Genomic DNA, 22,149 nt, shown 5'->3' on the forward strand with positions numbered 1-22,149 from the left:
GATAATGAGAGCTCAATCTGACACTCCTCAGCTGTAACTGTGACCAGATCGTTGACAAATTATCCACTTTGCCCTCAATGCTAAGTAGCATGATAAAGGACTTAAAATGCGCAACAGCCGGAAACATAAATAAATGCCAGGGTAACCTTAACACCGCGGAGGGCATGTTCAACGGTCAATCAAAAAGTAAGACATACCCAGGTAATCCCAACAAGAACACTGAGAAGACAGGTGGGCCAGGCAACGGAGGATCTCACGGCAAATCGACAAAAGCCCAACTAGAAGAGGCGCAAGTGCCAAAGCTAAATGCCAAACAACGCTGCCCACAGAAAAGGAAAGGGTGCTACCAGAATCCCCCCACAAATTCAACAGCCTACTTTTCCTTCTTCTCAGGTCCTCACAATAAACGGGACATCAACTTAGAAGACTCAAGTCCACAATATCAAGCACAACGGTCACCTAATAGCACCAACAACTCTCCCGAACAAGGAGGTGTCCCAACACGGACATATGCAACCATGGCACATGCGGAAATTAGAGAAGATAAAGGGCAAGGAACCCTAGCAAGGGCATGCGCAGAAATCAAAGAAGAAAAAGCTGAAGGAACTACATTCATCTCCCTACCAAAAAAAAACGACATAGTCAACAGACACCGTACTGCATAGCCCTCACAGGAGAGCTATTGGCCTTATCCAACAACTCTGAACACTTCCAAAAGCCAAGCGGAGTGGTGGGTAACTCTGGGGCCCTAAGGTTGACAGAAACAATGTGCAAAGATACTAATATGAGCTCAAACAACGGGCTCAGAAGAGGATGTATTGGAAAGAAAGACAGGTTAAACCAGGATACACTGCTCAGAGAGCCTAAACGGCCTCTCCCATCAACGATTGCCCTGGCTGGAAGATCCCGGACAAAGAGGTCCAGGATGGTGCTCAAGACACAAAACAAGTAACCCCCTCCCCCCCCCCCCCAAGTTAATATCCAAGACAAACCCATGGAACACTACGGCAGGAACATTGAGTAACCAAGTGGAAAGCCAGCTTTATACATCAATCTGCACCGATGGCCACAGCAATTGTACATCCGCCGGCAACATAAACACCAAGAACCACACAGCAAGAAATACAGGCTTTGGTTTTCCACCCCCTAAATACTTCTAAGGGCCATCAGGATACATTAAATCGAGGTAATATTATAAGATTAATTAAGGCAATCCCAAATCTTGCCGGTATAAGTTCGAAGGACCTACTCTCCATAGTGTTTATACGCAATGCTAATCCTCAAAGACCAGAGGCCACAAAGGCAACAAGGAAATCAAGCAAAATTGCAGAGATAATCCTAGCAGAACTGGGCACTCTCCAAGACTGGGGAATTGACATCCCCCCTTCCAAAAACCAGCCTACCCATCTCCATTATGACAATGCAATGAAAGCCCTGGACCAACAACACAGCATGCACACACAAACTCCGTACTTACAGGGGCTCGGGTAGATCGCGACAACAGAGTGCTAGCAAACAGCCGGACCCACAAGTAGTATTCCGGACTGCACCAGCCTCCAGAAGCCAAGCAGCCGACAGGGAAGTAATATCCCGTACTATAATCACAAGCGCAGTGGGGGACTGACGCTACTCACAGGACGAAGGCAACAATAGTGCAAAGGGGACCCCATTTAGAATATGCTCGTGGAATATATGCAGTGATCACTGCGGATTCCTCCATCTGGATGTAATATAGTAGTTCCTGGTTCTGTATGTAACTGCTTTATGTGCAGATGTCTTTCTTGTGAAAGAGCAGAATGCCATTACTCAAGGTGACGTTAGAAACTGAAGTGGGCTGACCCACTGCAACATGCTTTGTCCTGCAGTGGGCAGAAGAAGTTCGTATAATAGAGCAACAGACGACTGGATGAAGAAAGCTGGCTGGAAGCTAATGTAATTAAGTATATTATATATCATTTTAGTGAAGCCAAAAGTTTTTGCTAATACCAGACCTTAAGTAGAAGATAAATTATTAATTTCACAGTACAATTTTCTAACCATTGTATGAAAATGTTGGTCAGTGGAAATCAAAAAATAACATGAAACTGCTTGCACCTGAAACTTACCTATTTCCCCCCAGTAGAAAGGATTAACACCACCAGTTGTACAATTGTACACTAATGCAGTTTTTGGTCTGTGCACCGCCGTGTGCCAGCCTGCTGCCAGCGTGAGGTTCACCACCATGTCCACAGGTATGAGGTCTGCCACGGCGTTGTTTGAGGCCTTCATTGTGCGCAGGATGCCTTTACCAGCCGCAATAAAAATTCCACTTGGTCCATTAAAATTATCAATCCAACCTGCAAAGGGTTCCTGCCAGCTGGCTCCTACAATGGACGGTCTAACAATGGCAACTGGAATGCTACCACTTTCTTGTTTAACCACACATTCTGCCAAGGCTTTGGTATATGTGTACGTGTTGGGCCAGTCTCCAATCACCTTAGGTGTGATTTCACGAATTATAGAGTCATTCATCCAGTTCACTGATTCGATAAGCTTTTTGGGCTCAACTGGCGGAGGATAAACAACCTCATCGGTGTGCGTTCGGTTGCAGTTTGCATAGGCTGTTGATATGTGGAAGAAGGCCTCAAGGTTTTGCATCAGGCGAGCCAGACTCAGAAGCTGCTGAGTGGCTGTGACATTGAGCTCCACCGCATGCTTTAAGAGCTCATCAAAGCGAATTGTTGCCACGCAGTGGAAGATGATGTTAACACGGGCCAGGAGCTCCTGCATGTCCTCGGAGCTGATGGCCAGGTTTGGATGAGTAAGTTCAGCTCCGATGGGGACTTTCTTCTCCTCGAAGTCTGGATGAACTTCTCGTACTCGATAGAAATGCTTGCAACTTAACATGTCCGTCACCCTATCCTCTATAGTCTGTCTAGCTTTCGGTATCACAAGAATGAAAACTGCCTCCACATCTGGACAGGCCCGCAGCAGCTTCTCCACCAGCACTTTACCCATGAAACCAGTGGCACCTGTAACGAGGACCGCCATGCCGCCATAATAAGCTGCAACAGATGACATGGCGATGCCTCTCCCCGGCCCTGTCGTCTTCTTGTAGGAGGGTCCGTGTGCGCTGTCCTCCGCGCCGCCTTACGTCATACCTGCCTACGTCATACCTGCCCGGGGAAGCCTCCTCTGGCCAGGTGGCAGCTCTTCGCCAGAGAGGAAGAGGTGGTAGATCTCATGCCTGGATGACCTTGAACTCCAACAAATCACTTGCACCACAAACATTCTTTAATCAAAGCTACCCCATAGCTATAAAAACGAATTTTCTAAGGCATAGAGTGGGCATCCTTCCGTGTGCTCAGCAATTTTCCACCATAGCTGAGGGCAACAGCACAAGACACGTGCAGGCTGTGTAACACCAAGCAAGGAGATATTTTACATCTAATTTGTTCATGCAAGGAACTGTGTCAAAAACGTCTACAGCTCCTAAAAGCACCCCCTAAGCAGAAAGGCATCCGCACCAGGAGGCAAGCGATGCTGGCCTGCCTAAACCCGAAGAACACACAACTGAACTGTAGACTGGTAAATTACCTCATGCTGGCCAAACAAAAAATGCCCAAAATGCCGAAACTTTAATATTTTTAATATAAGGATGAAGCTCTGGCGTTGCACGGTGGCCTGCAGATGGGAAGAAGTTTTTTCCTGACCACACGAAGGACGGACCACTAGCACTTTATTAAATAAACTCGGAACAGGCACAAACAATTGAACAGGCACAATATGACACTGGTCTACGGGCAAGTACAGTAGGAGCCAATAAGCGATGACTGCACTGCACTTACCTTGCAAACTGATGACTTTCATTATTGCCAGTACATTTAACTCTGATTTTAAACTGTACAGTACTTTTATATCTTGGGTTTTAACTGATTTTACTTGAAGATATCTCTCTTCCTATAACATAGTGCTCAAAAAAAGGTGGCAATGGTTGATGAAAAAACACTGGATATTCGTTTTTTAAAAACGTTTATGGCTTGTATTGCAATGGTTTTTGATAACTATGCAAAAGTAAACTTAAAACATGCCACATGAATTTTCTTCAAAGAAGGTTTTGCTGATTTGGCTTTATGGAAGCTCTGACACAACTCACTTCAGGACTGTGACTGCTCTATCCCATACAATCTTGTTGGCCCCAAGGACACTCAACTTTCAAGGGGGCTTCAGCCCCCAAATAGTAGTGCGCCAGAAGGCACGTTTGCAGAGAGGTGGAAAAAAGAAGCTCGGCCTTTGGCCAAAAATCCAGTTCCCTAAATGTTGAATGTGGTGAGTTTTTAAGCACGGAAGTATTATGTTGTGTGGAAAGCGAATAGTAAAGGTGACGGCAGTAAGAACAAAAATGCATGTACAATGAGAAAAACACAACATTTGTGGGGGGATATTTTTTATTTGTTTTAACAAATGGCACTTTTGAAACATACATTTCAAATTGTCGCCATCTATTTTCCATCCTCCCCAATCAAAACAGTAAACATTCTAAAATGTATATAAAAGTATAGGCACATACAAATGAACGATAAAGGAGTAATAAAAAGGCACAAGTGCTTACTTATTTAACCCAACAAGCACATCAGATGAAACGAGAACGCTTGCGAACCTGCAATGGCTAAGGGCACTCCATGACTTCTGTGAATGACGGTGGCATAAATAGAGACTTGTACAGAGTTGCTCATGATTGCAGCATGTATGATGAGATCAATACACCTGTCCTTTTTCATACAATAGGAATTGTCTGGTCATACAAACCATTGTATCACAAAGCCTTCCTTCATATGTAGGGATGATTGTGTGGGGAAATATACATTATATGCCCAAAATAGCTGTTCAATTTGTAGCCTTTCCTTGGTTTACCCTGCTCTATTGAGAAGCATTTTGTTTTCTAGAGTATTAACCTTCAATTAATTGCAGACTTAAATTGTGTAAGTTAAGTTAGCTCAAAAAACTTGTTAAAATGAGCAGTTCAATCACTTTCCTCTGAACCTATCTGTCTTTAGTTAAACCGTAACTTAAGGCGAGCAGATCAATGTTTCCAGGAGGTATCAACAAAACATGCTTCCCTCAAGATGAACACCTTCAACATTCCATTTCTCGGTCATGAATCGTGTACATTGCTCAGTCTCATCACAGTGGGAAATGCAAGACAGTATGAGAAGCCAAAGGAGGGTTCCAAGCGATGAACAGCAACTCTACGAGAAACTTTAGACGCACAGCTTTTTCGATGTCAACAATATTGTTGAAAGTATTATGAAGCTAAGAAATATCTCAACAGTACAGGCATAGTAACCCTACGCTGTTGTCAATTTTAATACCTTAGAAGAGCATCCAATGACAAGGATAGCGTCTCCCTAACCTGCCCTTAGATTCAACAGAAGAGTATTTGGATGCAGCCAAAGAATAGCGAGTTTAGCGCTACACAACAGGACGGCTCTTTTCACACCATACGAAGCCACTACTTACATCGGAACAGCTTGTTGCCTTTACATAGACCTTCTTTTGCTGCTTAGAGTAGAGGGGACTTAGTTCTAAGACATGTTTAAAATAACCAGATTCAAAAATGAACAAGAAAAGGGCTTTTGGCTGCGAGGATTTTCAACTCTCAAGGTGAACCAGAGCAGACAGAAACTAACAATTAACAAAAATCAAATAATAAAAATAGCATTAAACAATTGACAGCATAACCAACAAGCAGAAGTAAACATCCTGGTACAAAGATCACGTCGACACCCCAAGATTAAGAAGTTAACTTCTACGCAACAGTGAACTGGATTCATTAACAGCAAACAACGTTCACTGGTTCATCGTTATGCACTATTTTTCTGGGTAATTGATTTTGTTTCATACAATTTTGGAAAACCATTAAGCGCATCCTTTGGCTCCGTTTATTAAATTTGCTGCTTTTTTGTGTCTGAAGACAGTATTTTAAGCACGATATCTTCATTACAAACAGACTAGTGAAGCATTTGCATTGTCAAAAACAATACATTTATATTTGGAACTGAACAGAAATCTGTTCAATAGAATGGGTGGTAGTGTTTTGTTTGAGGCCTGTTGCTAAGATGTGTCTCTCTTTTAGTGGAAACAAGTAGGAGAGGAACACTGTTATCACCGAACCAGGTAACAGACTGATCATCTATCATTTACTTCACAACTGATCATCTATCATTTACTTCACAGGGTTCTGAAGGGAAAGACAGGTCACCGGAGGGTACAAATTGCAACCCTCAGTAAGCGAAGGAAGGCCTGGTGCATACTCTTTGTAAACCCATTATAGGGTTATGCGATAATTCTTTTCACGTTTTGGAGACAGTCACTTCAATTTCATGCCCCTTTCCCGCCTCAAAAAAAGGTAGTATTATACATATAGCATACTCTACCTCTGGAACTGCTAGGCAAGCAAAACAAAACACATTAAACGAAACTTATTTTATGTGCGCATTGACCAAGGAAGGCACACCGTCGCGGGATAGGCTGCCGCTTTTTGCATCACACAAGTCTTTTGAGTTGCTGCATAAAAAAAAAGACATTTGGCATACAGAAAATATTTGCACCATGACATCGTCAGAGTTGTTTCTTGGCAAGATTCAGCACTACGGATCTACATCGGATTCGTGGAAGTGAATGAGCGTGCTTAAACTCCAATTTGTGCCTCTACAGTACCATGAGAAAAAAATAAGTTCCCATTTCTGTAATAATCCCAAAAAGATCAGGTTGTGGTTGACTCTTCATAAATTGGTTTAGATAGTGCTGCAGATCTATCGTCGCCAAAGCTCACTGGTAGCTTAGTCCTAAGTGGGCAGTTTCAATTGGTTGCCCAGTACCTGTTGAGAACTTTGACCACTTCTTCATAAATAACAAATACAATCGCTACATCCAGGCAGACTCGACCAAGTCGTGGCACGGTCCCTTTGTAGAACCTGTTTAAAGGGGAAAATGAAAAACAACATGTGTTACACTGTCAGCAGCATTGACTTCACCTTTATTTAATGTTTGCAAATCAATTTTTTGGAAGAGGAAAATTATAGAAATTGTTTTTTTGCTACACCTGTGACAGTCAAAACTGCAGCAAATATAACAATGTTTACACAATTCATACCATTATGATATTTTTGCATATAGAAGTTTAGAGCACTTCACTGATGGGAAATCCCAACCCACAGGTAAAGTTCCTTGGATACGGTATGTCCTACTGTGCTATGACTGGTATATAAACAGAGGGTGGATATTTCCAGTGGGCATGCCAAAACTAAGTTTAGCAAGGACAGGGAGAATATCCATCAATCCTGAGCATCCACGCTCCACTCTCTGCGAGCATTCTGCAAATGCCTTCTGCTCCAGTCCTCATAGAACCCGTGACCAGCTTTCCTTAGGATGCGTCTGAGGTGAGAGGCCACAAGGACAGAGGATTATATTTGGATATTTTTTGCCCAGCTTATAAATTCCTAGAAGGAAACGGCTCATTCTGGTTTGCTGGATGCTGAGGCGAGCACAATACTTAGAGGTGCTAAGGATATTGAGATTAGATACTTGTGAAAATATCGCATGTAATCTGGTAAAGTACCTCCATAGCACCTGGTGTATAAGGAGAAAGGCCACTAACAGGTTGGCCGCACAAGAATCATTTTAGGAATTGCTTATCAGGCAATAACGGTGACTTTTAAGAAATAGGACGAGTATTTTGGTACGTTCATAATTAAGTCCGATTCAGTTTATTAATGCATTTTTATTATGTAAGTGATATCTTTTATGGTTTAAATTAACGCAAACAAAGATATGGCTGATGATAACAGCGTGAATATTACGAAAAACAATAACAAACAACAACTTTTTTGCCACCTATGTATGGAAAAACTACATATTTAAGAAACAGTGGGAGGGGTGATACAACAGGTCAGTCTGGAATAAGGTTAAAAGGTTTCTGGATACAACCCACATTGATTTGTCATCTCATCTCTGGTCTTTGAATTAGAATTCTAACACAAGCAGTCATCATGCAGGGTGGCCCAGTGGCGGTCTTACAGGTGACAAATGGAACACGTAGAAAGTCAAGACTACTGAAATGAGCTGTCAGAAATCTCTTGAACAGGCCAGATTACCATTTATAATAACAAGATAGACTATGCAATGGGGGCTTACACAGCCTCCTCACACTTCTTTGGTAGACAACTGGTGACCTTGCTGTATTTCACATGAAACCTAAAAGCTCTTTGGACATCAAAATCGTACAAGTTTTCTAACGTTGCAAAAATAGGAAATGTTGAATGCGTAGGAAACCGATCCAAATGTACCTAGATATCAGAGGAAAATTTTCACAGACATCCAACTGGAAAATAATAAATGTATAGCTACACGACAAACTCAGAGGACCATATGGGCCAAATACCAAATAAATATCGTAGGACTCAAGGCAGAGACTATGCACACATAACAAACAGATATGAATGAACTTTGATCTATCGGTTAACAAACAATATGAGTAATTTTAGAGCATCATTTTAATACTCAATGCACATCTATCTATAATCTGAAGGCCAAAATTGTATCGTCCACAATGTCGATGGTGGGTAGAGATCAACCTGATTCAAGGCAGCTTTTGTCCCTCATCCAAGAGTGGGTAGGTCTTTCAGCATCTGAATGTGCGTTGGACTAAACCCTAATTTGACAGTCTAAAAGCTTTGACTCCTCAAGAGACCCAAGCAGTTCTTGATTAATAGCTTTTTCCAAGATTTTTGCACCCACAAGTAATAAAGATATTATTGAAAAGTCAAATAGTACTACCAGGTCGTCAACTCAAATCAAAACCTCAGTGGTGATACCAGAACAACTCAAGGAACATTTGCCTTACGAGAATACTCTCAATCACTATTTAAACTAATACAGATGCTGGAAATTAAGGTAAGAGCTAGAACTTCAAAACACAAAACCCTTTTAATAAAAGAAACCACAATAGTTTATTTTTTGAGATTCATTTGAATATTAACTCATTTATCAATTCATTGGAATATGCACGAGAAATGAAGAAGGCTGTATATACAATAATATTTACAAAAAAGCGACTCAGTGACAAAGTGAATAAGGTGACTAAGTGTAGTGGTGAAAATGCAAATATTTACAATATATATATACGTAATTATCAATAAAACACAAAAAATTTTTTTGCAGAGAATCACAAAAAACGTCCTCAGTTTAATTATGATTAGAGAATAAACCTTGTAGGGCACATGTCCTAATTATTTTATAGTAAGTACAAGGAATTCCAATTGATACGGGACTGTAGAACCGTCAACGTTTCGACCCTATAGCAACCAGTCGTTGTACATAGTCATATCGGGTCTTCTTCAGGACACAGAAAGTGTATAACAGCCTACACAAGAAAAACATATATAGATCAGTATCTAAGCTGTGTTGAGGATTTTGTGATAAGGAAAGCAAAAAGTTTCCCATCAACTCACCAAAAGTTCAGGTGACGAGACAGATGTTTCCCAAATTGCAGTTATTGCCACTCGATTTCAATCTGAAGGGACTACCTGGTGACATATGTACTCATTAATACGCATATAATGAATGCGAAAGGTATTTAATTTAATTCACGGCATTGGAACATAGAAAGTTAATTACCAGAGTCGTAGAGATTCTTGATTCGTCTTGGTCTAATTTGTAAGTTTTTTTCGGTCTCTTTATAATCTGATTATCAAAACCTGGTGAGGGTATAAACCCAAAAGGAGATAATCAGAATTGTATTCATATGACTAAACTCGAGTACCGTTATAAATTAATAAACCCAGTATTTGCTCACCTGACTTCAAGGTAGAGATTTGGCTTATAGTGCTGTAGACATCAGGACACAAGTTCAACTGTAAAAAGCATGAAGCAGCCCAAATTTAATAGCTTGGTCTATTCAGACGTTAAATCTAGGTAAAGTCTTCCAAATATGCCGTAAATACTTGCAAAAACGATTTTGGATACAGTATTATCAATATTTGAGATTCGATATGTACAATAAATGCGTGTACTCCCCAGGTGGTCACGACTATTCAAGAGTCAATGTATACTTTAATTACGTGTACTCCCCAGATCGTAACGAGCATTCAGGCACAGGGTAGGATAAATACGTGTACTCCCCAGATCGTGACGAGCGACTAAACGTTAAGGCACCGGATAGGCACCGGGTGATCAAGACTATTCAAGAGTCAATATGTACAATAATTACATGTACTCCCCAGATTAGTGAGGTTGGGAAGCTATATCCCTTGCCAAGTTATGTTACAAATAATCCACAATCTATATTTTTTGCCAGACTAAGATACCAAGCGCTTAGACTGTTTAATACAATCAGGCATACTGGCGGTTGCCATTACTATTTAATGGAAATTCCACCAATAAGGAATGCTTTCGAAACCATATTCTGAAAAGCTAAAGGAAGCCACGAATGTCTAATACTTCACAAACGTGTTAGATTGTTTATAAGATATCCAGTGCTTAAACAATTGCCTTAAACATACTAATATTGGGGCTGTTCCTGATAAGACCAATCGGATTGGCTCACATCAGTCCTGTTTCTATGTCCGTTGACAGCTCTAATATAGCTGCTGCACGCTCGGCTCGCTGCCGGCTGCATGCAACAGACGGACTCCCTTTGACTGAAAGATGAATTCGTAAGACATCAGGTAGGAAGCGTACAAATTTGCTTCTGGACACTGTTCTCGCTAGTATATTAATCTCCTTAACAAGTGACTTTGGATTGTGTATTTTGGTTTTAGTTTTTGGACGTTAGCCTACCCGGTACATACCCGGTGCCTAAATGTTTATTGCTCGTTACGATCTGGGGAGTACATGTAATTATTGTACATATTGACTCTTGAATAGTCTTGATCACCCGGTGCCTATCCGGTGCCTTAACGTTTAGTCGCTCGTCACGATCTGGGAAGTACACGTATTTATCCTACCCTGTGCCTGAATGCTCGTTACGATCTGGGGAGTACACGTAATTAAAGTATACATTGACTCTTGAATAGTCTTGACCACCCGGTGCCTGCCCGGTACCTGATTGTTTAGTCGCTCGTTACGATCTGGGGAGTACACGCATTTATTGTACATATCGAATCTCAAATATTGATAATACTGTATCCAAAATCGTTTTTGCAAGTATTTACGGCATATTTGGAAGACTTGACCTAGATTTAACGTCTGAATAGACCAAGCTATTAAATTTGGGCTGCTTCATGCTTTTTACAGTTGAACTTGTGTCCTGATGTCTACAGCACTATAAGCCAAATCTCTACCTTGAAGTCAGGTGAGCAATTACTGGGTTTATTAATTTATAACGGTACTCGAGTTTAGTCATATGAATACAATTCTGATTATCTCCTTTTGGGTTTATACCCTCACCAGGTTTTGATAATCAGATTATAAAGAGACCGAAAAAAACTTACAAATTAGACCAAGACGAATCAAGAATCTCTACGACTCTGGTAATTAACTTTCTATGTTCCAATGCCGTGAATTAAATTAAATACCTTTCGCATTCATTATATGCGTATTAATGAGTACATATGTCACCAGGTAGTCCCTTCAGATTGAAATCGAGTGGCAATAACTGCAATTTGGGAAACATCTGTCTCGTCACCTGAACTTTTGGTGAGTTGATGGGAAACTTTTTGCTTTCCTTATCACAAAATCCTCAACACAGCTTAGATACTGATCTATATATGTTTTTCTTGTGTAGGCTGTTCTACACTTTCTGTGTCCTGAAGAAGACCCGATATGACTATGTACAACGACTGGTTGCTATAGGGTCGAAACGTTGACGGTTCTACAGTCCCGTATCAATTGGAATTCCTTGTACTTACTATAAAATAATTAGGACATGTGCCCTACAAGGTTTATTCTCTAATCATAATTAAACTGAGGACGTTTTTTGTGATTCTCTGCAAAAAATTTTTTTGTGTTTTAAAGATAATTAGGTATATATATTGTAAATATTTGCATTTTCACCACTACACTTAGTCACCTTATTCACTTTGTCACTGCGTCGCTTTTTTGTAAATATTATTGTATATACAGCCTTCTTCATTTCTCGTGCATATTCCAATGAATTGATAAATGAGTTAATATTCAAATGAATCTCAAAAAATAAACTATTGTGGTTTTTTTGCAAATACTATTCATTGTTTAATATTGACTAATCTTTTTGATCTACTAATGCTGTGTTTTGTGAAGTTTGATTTTTTTCAAATGTAAATAATTGCTTCCCTGTTGGAACCATTGTTCATATTTTGTTGATAAAGCCCAGGTTCCTTGGGTTATAGGGTTACCCCTGTTTGTTTAACCCTTTTAATAAAAGGGCGGGGGAACAAGAGGCAATGGGGTAAACAGGCTAAGCTGGCCTCCAATCTACATGTAACACACAAGAAAAGCTACCTTATTCACGGAACTGATTTCTAACACATATAGAGGCACATTATGCCAACTCCTAAACTAATACAGATGCTGGAAATAAAGGTAAGAGCTAGAACTTACCTTACCAGCGAACATTCCCTAACAATCATAAATGTTATGAACTCTGACATATTTCTTAGAGTTCAGTTCATCTGATTTTATCTATGACCTGTGTACCTCAATAGCAACTCACTGCAGCCAGTAGCACACAGCCACTTTATGAGACTTGAAAAAATGGACAGTTGGTATACAAATAATTAGTGAATGACTGACAGTTAACTTAAGAACAGGAACAAAACAACAAATAGTACTCACGCTGAGGGCCCTTCGTTGCGGAAGATCTGATATGCACAATCCATGGTGTTTTTATACTTATGAGCGTCCAGGCCCTAAAATTGATTTTATAAATTAGTTAATGAGCTAAACAAAAACATGGTAGCAGGTTTCGTTGGTACAGTTGGGATCACAAAGTGGAACGCACTGCTATAACTTTACCGTACAATTTAACAAACACTCATCAAAAATAATATTTTTATGATGCATTAAGGAATCATAGAGCATATAATTTGCAAATTAATATCTAAATCTCAAAACATAAAAAAAAATAGTCAAACTGTATTACACATACTACCGCTGCTTACCACCACTGAATCAACTGAAGGACAATAGATTGGGACAACTCTTCACATCCACTTGCTCATTAGTGCCGTCAGTGTGTGGTGCACTTCCCCGTTTCCACAAAAGCTCACATGCAGTGCATATGAAGCAAGAAGTATCATGTGAAACCTATCATAGGAATAAGTAAGTCTGCACCAGATGCTGCATTGACTGCACCCAGCCTCATCAATGCAGGGCTGGAGTGGAGCCTGAGAGGACTCGGCAAAATGATAAGGTGTGGAAGCATTCCTCACCACAGGCGCTATAGAGAAGACTGGTAACTGGTATCCAGCAAGTATTCAGTGGTCCAGCCCAAGCAGTATCCCCATGTTGTGTGTATAGTGAATCCAATCCAATCCTATTATGGAGAGCTTAAGCCTGTACGTATAAAAGTGCTTGTTGTTTGTATTCAAAAGGTAACGCAGTTAGAGGGTCTTAAGTTTCTTGAATAGCTTTACATCACTTCTGGATGTTCTGGGTTCTGTATTGGCAGAAAGAAAGGACTTTCCTACGCCAAGAGTGGTGTTGGACTTGAACCATGCTTGCTCCATCTGACCCCAGATTCAGACAGCAATATACCACCCCATTATACTGACACAATGGTCTGGCCTCTCTTGCGACAATGCCGGTGAATAGCCTGGCCAATAGGAAGGTCACAGCTCGCCTGTTTGGGGACAACACCTGGCTGATCTTGAATTCCTAAATGGGTATCAAAAATCTGTTGGACCAGTTTAGTGTCTTCTGCAGACAGAGCGGGCTTGAGATCAACACTAGCAGAACCAAGTACATGGTTCTCAATCCCTGCCATACATCCCGGCTGCATTCCGTCTATAATGACTTTCAATTGGAGAGGGTCCATACTTTTCAATATCTAGGGTACACTCTCTTTGGCTGGTCTTCTCAAATCCAAAAGTGTAAACTTAGGCTGGAACTCTATAAAGGAGGCATCTTGAGAGCTTTCCAGAGATCTAGCTTTCGCCCGATAACCCCTGAACTACAAATCAATAATTTAAAAGCCTTCTGGGTAGGGGTGTGGGTCATGAAATGGTGGGGATCTTTGGGGGCATGCTAATGTAAATGATATGGAATTGGTGGAGAATCGTTTCATACATCTCCTTACGAACCTCACTGTTAGTACCCTGCGTTTCCCACTCTGGTTAGATCTTGGTCTCAGACCACTCTCACACAAAGAAAGACTCAGACACCTGTTGTATTGGAGGAGGATCTGCTCCTCTGTGGACCTAGTGTTATATCTAAAGCTAAGTGTCCATTTTTTTCCCACAAGATCTACACGTTACATTTCTTGTTCCGCAAGTGAAGCTAGACCTAATGTGTTCTGGACACCCAAACCTGTAGCATGTTACAGTCCTACGTTCCTCAGGCCAGGGATTGGAAGAACTTTCATACATGATAGGTTTCTTTACTTTTTCCTTTTCTGGCCTCTTTCACCTATATCACAGTTTCTTTCTCTGTACTACTTGTATTGTTTTTTCCTATGTCAATTTCTGTAATCCACACAGCACTGTGCTCCATGCTCCTTGCAATCTGTATGGATTCCTCTAGAGTGGGATCTTTAGATAGCAGTTTGTCTTTTACCTTTTTTTGTTGTTTGTGCACCTAACAATCTGATCACCAATCAAAGAGTCAAATGGGTTCTGAAAATCACAGGTTATCGCCAAACCATGTAAAGTGACAACATAGCTCATTATGTCTTCATCCTGCCCCTGTACCCTACAAAAGAATCTATGTCTCTCGAAGACTACATTCACTTTGGGCATGAAATGCTTCTTCAGAATTAGCAGTGACATATCATACAGATCCATTGGCTGGCCATTTCTCATCCCTAACCAAATATCTGGAAGCTCATCAATTCTTCTACTTTCCACCCCGATCTGTTGCAAGAGAATGGCATGTTTTCGTACTGGACCATATTTACTACACCTATAGCTAACATATAAGTTAAAAAAAAATCCTTCCATCTTTCCAAGGAATTTTGAGCGTTCCAGGCACTGGTAAGACACTAGGAGGTGCTGCCATACTTTGCTTCGCCCTACTTGGAAGAAGTTTAAATTAACAAACTACTATAAAATACTAAAATAACAGGCAAATATAATAAACTGAAAAAACGAACTATAATATTGGTCTAAAGTAATTATCTAAAATATTAATAGTGTCCATTACAGTTTATTTTTTCTTTTATTGCTTAGTTGTTCAAAGTCACTTTTCTATTGCATTCCTCTCCTTTTTTTCAGGACCAATGAAGTGCCAAAGGCAGCATACACGTGTGGATCACAAGAAGTACAACTTTATTTATTATTATGACCTCGTGTGTATTCCTTTTTATTTTTTTTCTAAAAAACAAAAACACTTTGTAGTCGACTTTCTGATAGGCGGTAGCGGCCCTCGGTTCGACCTGCTGGAAGCAGTAGCATATGACCAGCTGCAGCACACGGCCCTCTTGATGCATGGCATATCCTAGCATTGCGGCCTTTCCGACACGCTAGGACAATGCTGGTCTCATGGCCGGCATTGCTAAGCAGCAGCGTGTTGAGCCTAGCAATGCAGCTTACAAAGAGCCGAGATGAATTTCAAGTGTGCGGCGTTCCATTGGTACTCCCTCCCGAATAGCAAATCAACTTAAATTAGCGCTAATAAGCAAGCACGCAAACTTGACTAGTGCGGCGCTAAAATATGTAAAAAAACAACACACTTACAGTTCACCTTTCACAACCTCCAATACTCGCAATTCAAATGGCCGTGTAGCGCTAATCCCCAACTTGTAAATAGAGCTTTTCCAGAAGTGGAGGTTTCTTAATCAATCGCTGCCCTCTACACATAGCTCCTCATTGCCAACATTTTTATTAACTAGACTCAATCCTTGTTACTTTTCTTTTCTCTCCTCTTCATTTAAAGTTCAAAGTACATCAACAGTAACCTCAAGCAGATTCCACCAGAATGCCAATATGACAACCAACTTAGAATCTACACCCCCTCCCATTCCAACAGCATCTTCCCTTACATCACAGCATGCTCCAAATTCTAAAGTATCTCCACACAGTGCTGAGCAACTTACAGCTGAACTAAGAGTGAAATTGCCGCAAAACGTAGGAAATAAGACTTTTATTTACATCGTTATTGCATTCATGGGATCTGGTCAGCCATATTTATTATTCCAAAGTAGGAGTCCTAAGATATCAAAGCATGTAACAGTTTTTCAAAGATGGACGAACAAAATCCAATTTCTTTCTTGCAGATGTCAAAGGAAAAATATACTGAAAATACTAGACCTGCTTCCAGAGGTCTGCCCAAAACAGGATAACCCCAATGTACTTAAGAGATCAATCATACAAGCTTTCGATTACTAGCCCTCAGAACAAGCATGGGGCAGTCTGAATTTGGTTTTGTCAAAAGTAATCATCATCTCAATGGTGGAACAACCACTTGTATCACTTCAAAAAAATTAAACTCTATGAACAAACTGCGTGTTATCTGACTTCATCTGTTTTTCCCACTTCTTCCTGCAATAGAAAAAACAAGTTTGCTAATTCATACCAAGGCTCTCAGTTTTGTGCTTAGAATCTTGCTGAACAGCCTTCACTAATAGAGCACAAACTATTTATGTCACGCCATATGTAAAACTGAACGGGCAAATTTGTGATAGAGAGCTGAAAAAAGTGATCATCTGACCAAGGTCCATTGCCCAAAGGGTTATGGGACATCAATGAAGATACCACAAAGGAGAAGATGCTGTAGGGTGAGCATAGGGGAGGAATGGCCACAGAGGAGGAAAGAGATAAACAGGGGTCCAAGATGAAGGTTGTTTTGAGACTCGTGGAGCAAAAGATGGGGGACAGGGTTTCAGCACAGATGCCGGAGTGAGAGTCACAACTCTGTAGTCAAGCTTGAATTCAGAAATTCAGGCATGGTAGAATCAAGAGCAAATCGCATACATCACACTTATGAATATGGGCAGACTTATGTAAGCTGCTGGCTTTGGTTTTTGACATTACTAAAAAAGATCAAAAATGTTGCAAGGCAGTATTCTTGGCAAGCAATTCTAAAATGAGTAAATTCATGAAGTGTATGGGAGAGATCGTGCCCAGTGAAAAGCAAATCACTGGAGAATTGCAGCTTCTAAGGTTGGGTCATTTTTTGCGGGGCTTCTTTTGTGGCATTGCCATAAATGAAATTTGAGCAAATGGGCTCTTTTCTCACCTGCATCCTGGTTTTAACAACATCTATTGGTGTGTTACCAAAGACGCTAGCGGCCCCTGCTGTGGCACCAAACGCAGCTGTAACAAATGGATTTGTCTCTCTGTGAGGATCATCAGCTGGTGAAGAATGTTAAAAACAAAAAAGAGAATGATAGCACAGTCTCACACATTGTAATACATAGATGAAATTAAGAGTAGGAGAAGAAATAAGAGAACACTGATGCACCTCTTTTGAATCAGTGAGTGGCCTACAAATACAAGTTTACAAATACATGTTCTTTTTTTACATTTTTAATACATGTTCTTTTTTTACATTTTTAAGGACAGTACTCGATCCCACATCTCTCACATAGAGCAAACATCAATTTTATCGTTCTAGCTTTCTTGATGATCTTGATGATCAGCTTCTTCATGTTCTCATTACGTGTAACACTCTTACATAGATCGCTTAAGTATAGCTCTCTTCCAATATTGTCACAGCGCAAACTAATATCCTAAACTTGGCTTCAGCCTAGAAACCTTTCAGACACGAAAACTGCCCTTGGGGAAAACTGTGAGGTGTCCCCTCACCACCACCTCATTACATACACATCACTTCTCCACCTCATGAAGCATCTAAAGACCTGTGTCATGGAGTAACAAGCCCAAGACCTCATATTGCCTAAATTGTGATCTTGGTGCCTGTAACATCAGGATGAACCGTAACTACTCCGAACATATATAGGGTCCCACTGCTATACAGCTAAATGTGCACTCCCTAAACACACACACTGCAGAGTCTTGTTAATTTTTGCAAACCCCACAGGTCAGATGCAGTAACAGATTAATTCGGCTGAAGTATTAACTTCTCATGTTTTGTGCCAAGAGTAGAGTTCGTATTACAGAGGGTCACGAGGAGCAAGTATTATGGTTGCGGGTGGTAGTCAGCGTGCCGCCAACAGCAAGACAAGCACTTCGCGTTGGCGCTATCCGCAGGTGATCAATGCTTACTGTGAGAAGATACGGGCTGGCGGCTGGTCGCGCTGAATTTCAATGTGGGTGGTGCAGTCTCGGTGTGAACGGGTCCATTCGCAGTCACAAAGACCCCAAAAGCTTGATGTAAGAGCACATGAGCCACAGCAAGGGTCCAAAACCTGAGAGTCACCACTTGGGTGTCAGGAACACACTGCAGCTGCATCCAGGAGCAGGTTGGGGAGACGTTTATGTCTCTGAGGCTCCAATCAGGAGGTCAGCAGACTAGCCCTTGGAGCCACTCTGGGGTCCTGGGTTCAAGATGAAGTTGCAGGTCCAGTTCTTCCCCAGGCAAGAAGGCAGCAGGTCAGCAAAGCAGGGCAGCAGTTCCTTTGGAGCAGCAGCCCAGCAGAGTGGCATTCCTTATAGTAGTACAGCAGTCCATTCTGGCAGAGTACCTACTGGTCCCCAAGTGTACTGAAGAGTTGGCGTCTGAGGTTCTTCTTTTATGCAAAGTTGTGCCTTTGAAGTGGGGATTAGCTTCTAGAGGCAGATGCCATGCTTTCCTGGCTCTGGTTGCAGACAAACTACAGAGGGTATGAAGCCTATTGTGTGGAGGCAGGATACAGCCTATTCAAGTGTAAGTGAGGTTGCGTCCAGCTCCTCCCACCCAACCGGTCAGTGATGGCTCATTCAGTCACACCTTATCTCCTCATTGTGTGTGGCTGTCTAGGAGGAATACACAAAGCTCAACTGTCGCCTACATCCAGTCATGTGACCCAGAGACACGCTACAGACACTTAATGGCTAAGGCAAGAACATGCCAACTTTCAAAAAGTGGAATTTTAAAAATTGTAATTTAAAATCAGACTTCTTCATCAGTTAGGAGTTAAAATTTGTTGTCCAGAGACACCAAACATGACCTAGTTACCGTTTCCCATTTGGAAATTACACTTATAAAATGTGATAAGGTAATGCCAATATTATCCTATGGGAGAAGACGGCCTTGCAGTATTTACCAATGATTTCTTCTGGTCCTCAGTGCTTTACATTTATCTTTACTTTATGAGCATACACAAATGATTCCGTTTTATCTCCCCATTACTGTACACATTCACCAATGAAGAAAACTCTTCTCTCTCGCCATCAATTCCTGCCCAGGTAGAGTGACAATAGCAACTTCCTGTGAAGTTCTTATTGGCAACAATGAGTACTAGAATAATATTGATCTTGTATTTACCTGTATACCAGTTCCGCAAGGATGTCATCACGAAGAAGCGGATGGCCTGGTTGGATCCTTGTTTGAGAACCGTAGCTGTGACTCCCTGATATGTTCCACGCAGACCTAGAATAAAATGTAGCCTCTGTGAAAAGGAAAACTCTCAACACTAATGCATCAAACATTCGAATGGTTTCTGACAACACCAATGAAAAATCAGCCTATGGCATGCAGGTGAAATATAGGAATTTAATGTTTTTATATATGTAAATTAGTGGAAAGACGTATGGGAACAGGGGGAAGATTTAAGCTTAGGGGAAAATAACACAATAATCACATTTTTTAAACTACCTCACTACATTTTGAAGAGTTCCCTTTTTTGCAATCGGATGGAGGAAGAATGAAAAGGAGGAAGAGAGGCTCTCTCTTCTGCGTTTGTGGAAAGGGGACATGTTTTCGGGTTGAAACGATGGCAGTTTATCACTGAGAGCGAATAAACCATGAAGACTGAGCAAAGCACTTGCAAGTTTCAGAATAGTATGCGATTAAGTTGGAAAACATAATTTGAGAACACCAAATGTGTGAATCCAAAATGTTGAAATTCAATGTTGCCAAAATCGTGAAAAATTTAGAAAAATGTAAGGACCTGGTAAACTGAAAAACGAATCCCAAAACACACTTGCAATTCCAACGTAATGAATAAGAGGATGGTGAAAAGCTGTTTATATATATATTTTTTTTTTGAAAAGGCAAAAGTGTTTAGTCGCTTTCTAGTTCTACCATCACGGTACCGATAAACTAAACACAAGAAGTGAAGAAAGTGAATAAAGGGTCGACAAAGGAGCAGGAATTGAGGAAACATCACTGGGAACAAAACAGAAACCAAAATGAGGATTATGGCTGGGGCAAAGAAAATGAAGGAGGAGAAGTGAGGTCAGTGGAGCAAGGGCGTGGGAGAGGGGTGTAGTTTTAGTACCCCTCAAAAAAAAAAAAAAAACGGGACGTGGAGTTGGGATGGCATAAGGAAGAAGGTCTACAAGTAAATAAATGGAATGGAAAAGAGGGGTGTGTGGTTGCCCGAGCACTACCCATCTCCCCAAAACTAGACCAGCAAACTACAGAAATAAAACAAAGAACAGACTAACAGTCTTTCATCATATCAGAACATGTGCTAGAAAGAACACTGCAGCTGTTGGGAGAAGAGAAGAACAATTAAAGGGAAACACAAATCGATGCGATCGTTTAAAAAAAAAGAACCTTATTGCAATCAATTTAAACAATTTAGAGATAAAAGATATTCCGTTGTTTCTGAATATTTGGGAAAGGCAATTTGCCTATCGAGAAAACAAGCTTGAACAAATGGGTGCTTTTTGAATAAAATCACACAACCATACTTCAGGGGACCTATTAACGCACTCTATGGCTATCTTTGTTTAGCCTTTCTGTTAGTTATAGCCTGGCTACCCTACATCATATTTTTTTACATCAGATCATTGATGTTGTGAACCCGATCATTAATAGTATAGTGAATTCCTCCCTTACCTTGGGTATTGTTCCCAAGGAATGAAAATCTGCTATCGTAAAACCCCTAAAAAAAAGCAGAATGTGGAATCGTCAACTTTATCCAATTATAGGCCTATATCTCTTCTACCAATTTTGGGTAAGATGTCAGAGAAAATAGTGTATAACCAACTTGTTAGCTTCACTGAGTCTACATCTATTCTTCATCCCCGCCAGTCGGGTTTTCGCCCAAAACATTCAACAGAGTCAGCTTTACTGGAGATATCAGACACCCTAAAATTCATCATGGATAGTGGCAGGAAGGCGTTTGATACCATCTCCCATGACATCCTGCTAGCCAGATTAAGATCTTGTGGTATCACTAACCTGGCATTGGCCTGGATTACATCTTTTTGGTCAAATAGAAAACAGGTTGTCTCTTTGGGATCATGCTTGTCATCTGAATTCATTGTCTCTACGGGTGTCCCACAGGGGGCCTCTATTAGTCCCCTCTTGTTTAACATATATATGGCTCCGCTCATCTCACTAATCTCGTCCTTTGGGATTGAGACTACGTCCTATGCAGACGATACCCAATTTATTCTGTCATTAGAAGAGAGATCGACAAAAGTGGAAGAAAACTTCAAAGCATGTTTTTCAGCAGTCATTAAATGGATGAACAACAACCATCTCTGTTGTAACACCGACAAAACAGAGATCCTTCCCATTGGTAAAAACAATCTGTTCCAGCCCAAAGACTGGTGGCCAGATGATATTGTAGCCCCTCCTTCAACGGTTGAGGTTGCTAAAAATCTGGGGATACTGTTTGATTCCTCTCTTTCCTTTAAGCCCCATGTCTTAAAATTTACAGGGATCTGTTTCAGCTATATTAGAACATTGAAAAAGTTTTTCAATCTTATTCCATCCGCAGCTAGGAAAACGGTGACAGTAGCTCTTATACTGTCACGGCTGGACTACTGTAATAGCCTCCTCGTTGGGACGAACAAGTCTTCCCTGAGACGGCTTCAGGTAGTCCAGCATGCAGCAGCCAGATTGGTCTTGGGACTTCCTCGTAGAGCGTCTGCCTCTGCTGCATTGAATACTCTGCACTGGCTTCCGATTCACAAAAGA

At 41.0% G+C, this 22,149-nt stretch overlaps 2 protein-coding genes across 2 annotated transcripts in view; both read right to left on the reverse strand.

Annotated features, from left to right (window-relative positions):
• Positions 1 to 1,806: 1,806 nt before the first annotated feature.
• LOC146859206 (fatty acyl-CoA reductase 1-like) lies at positions 1,807 to 3,060 on the reverse strand. The gene is made up of 2 exons (XM_085647147.1): positions 2,106 to 3,060; positions 1,807 to 1,991 (listed from the first exon to the last, which is right to left on the reverse strand). Exons 1-2 carry the CDS (start codon positions 3,058 to 3,060, stop codon positions 1,807 to 1,809), a joined length of 1,140 nt encoding a protein of 379 aa, XP_085503273.1.
• Positions 3,061 to 4,409: 1,349 nt separating this feature from the next.
• Positions 4,410 to 22,149, reverse strand: part of LOC146859207 (tricarboxylate transport protein, mitochondrial-like) — a 187,880-nt gene continuing 170,140 nt past the window's right edge. The window contains exons 6-9 of the mRNA XM_085649884.1: positions 19,540 to 19,644; positions 17,350 to 17,465; positions 12,793 to 12,866; positions 4,410 to 6,956 (exon numbers count right to left, since the gene is read on the reverse strand). Of these exons, the coding sequence (XP_085506010.1) occupies positions 6,842 to 6,956; positions 12,793 to 12,866; positions 17,350 to 17,465; positions 19,540 to 19,644 (410 nt within the window). The 3' untranslated portion in view covers positions 4,410 to 6,841. The remainder of the gene's footprint in view (positions 6,957 to 12,792; positions 12,867 to 17,349; positions 17,466 to 19,539; positions 19,645 to 22,149) is intronic.

The sequence above is a fragment of the Triturus cristatus genome, chromosome 3_2 (genome assembly GCF_964204655.1).
Source record: "Triturus cristatus chromosome 3_2, aTriCri1.1, whole genome shotgun sequence".
NCBI classification, from domain to species: domain Eukaryota; kingdom Metazoa; phylum Chordata; class Amphibia; order Caudata; family Salamandridae; genus Triturus; species Triturus cristatus.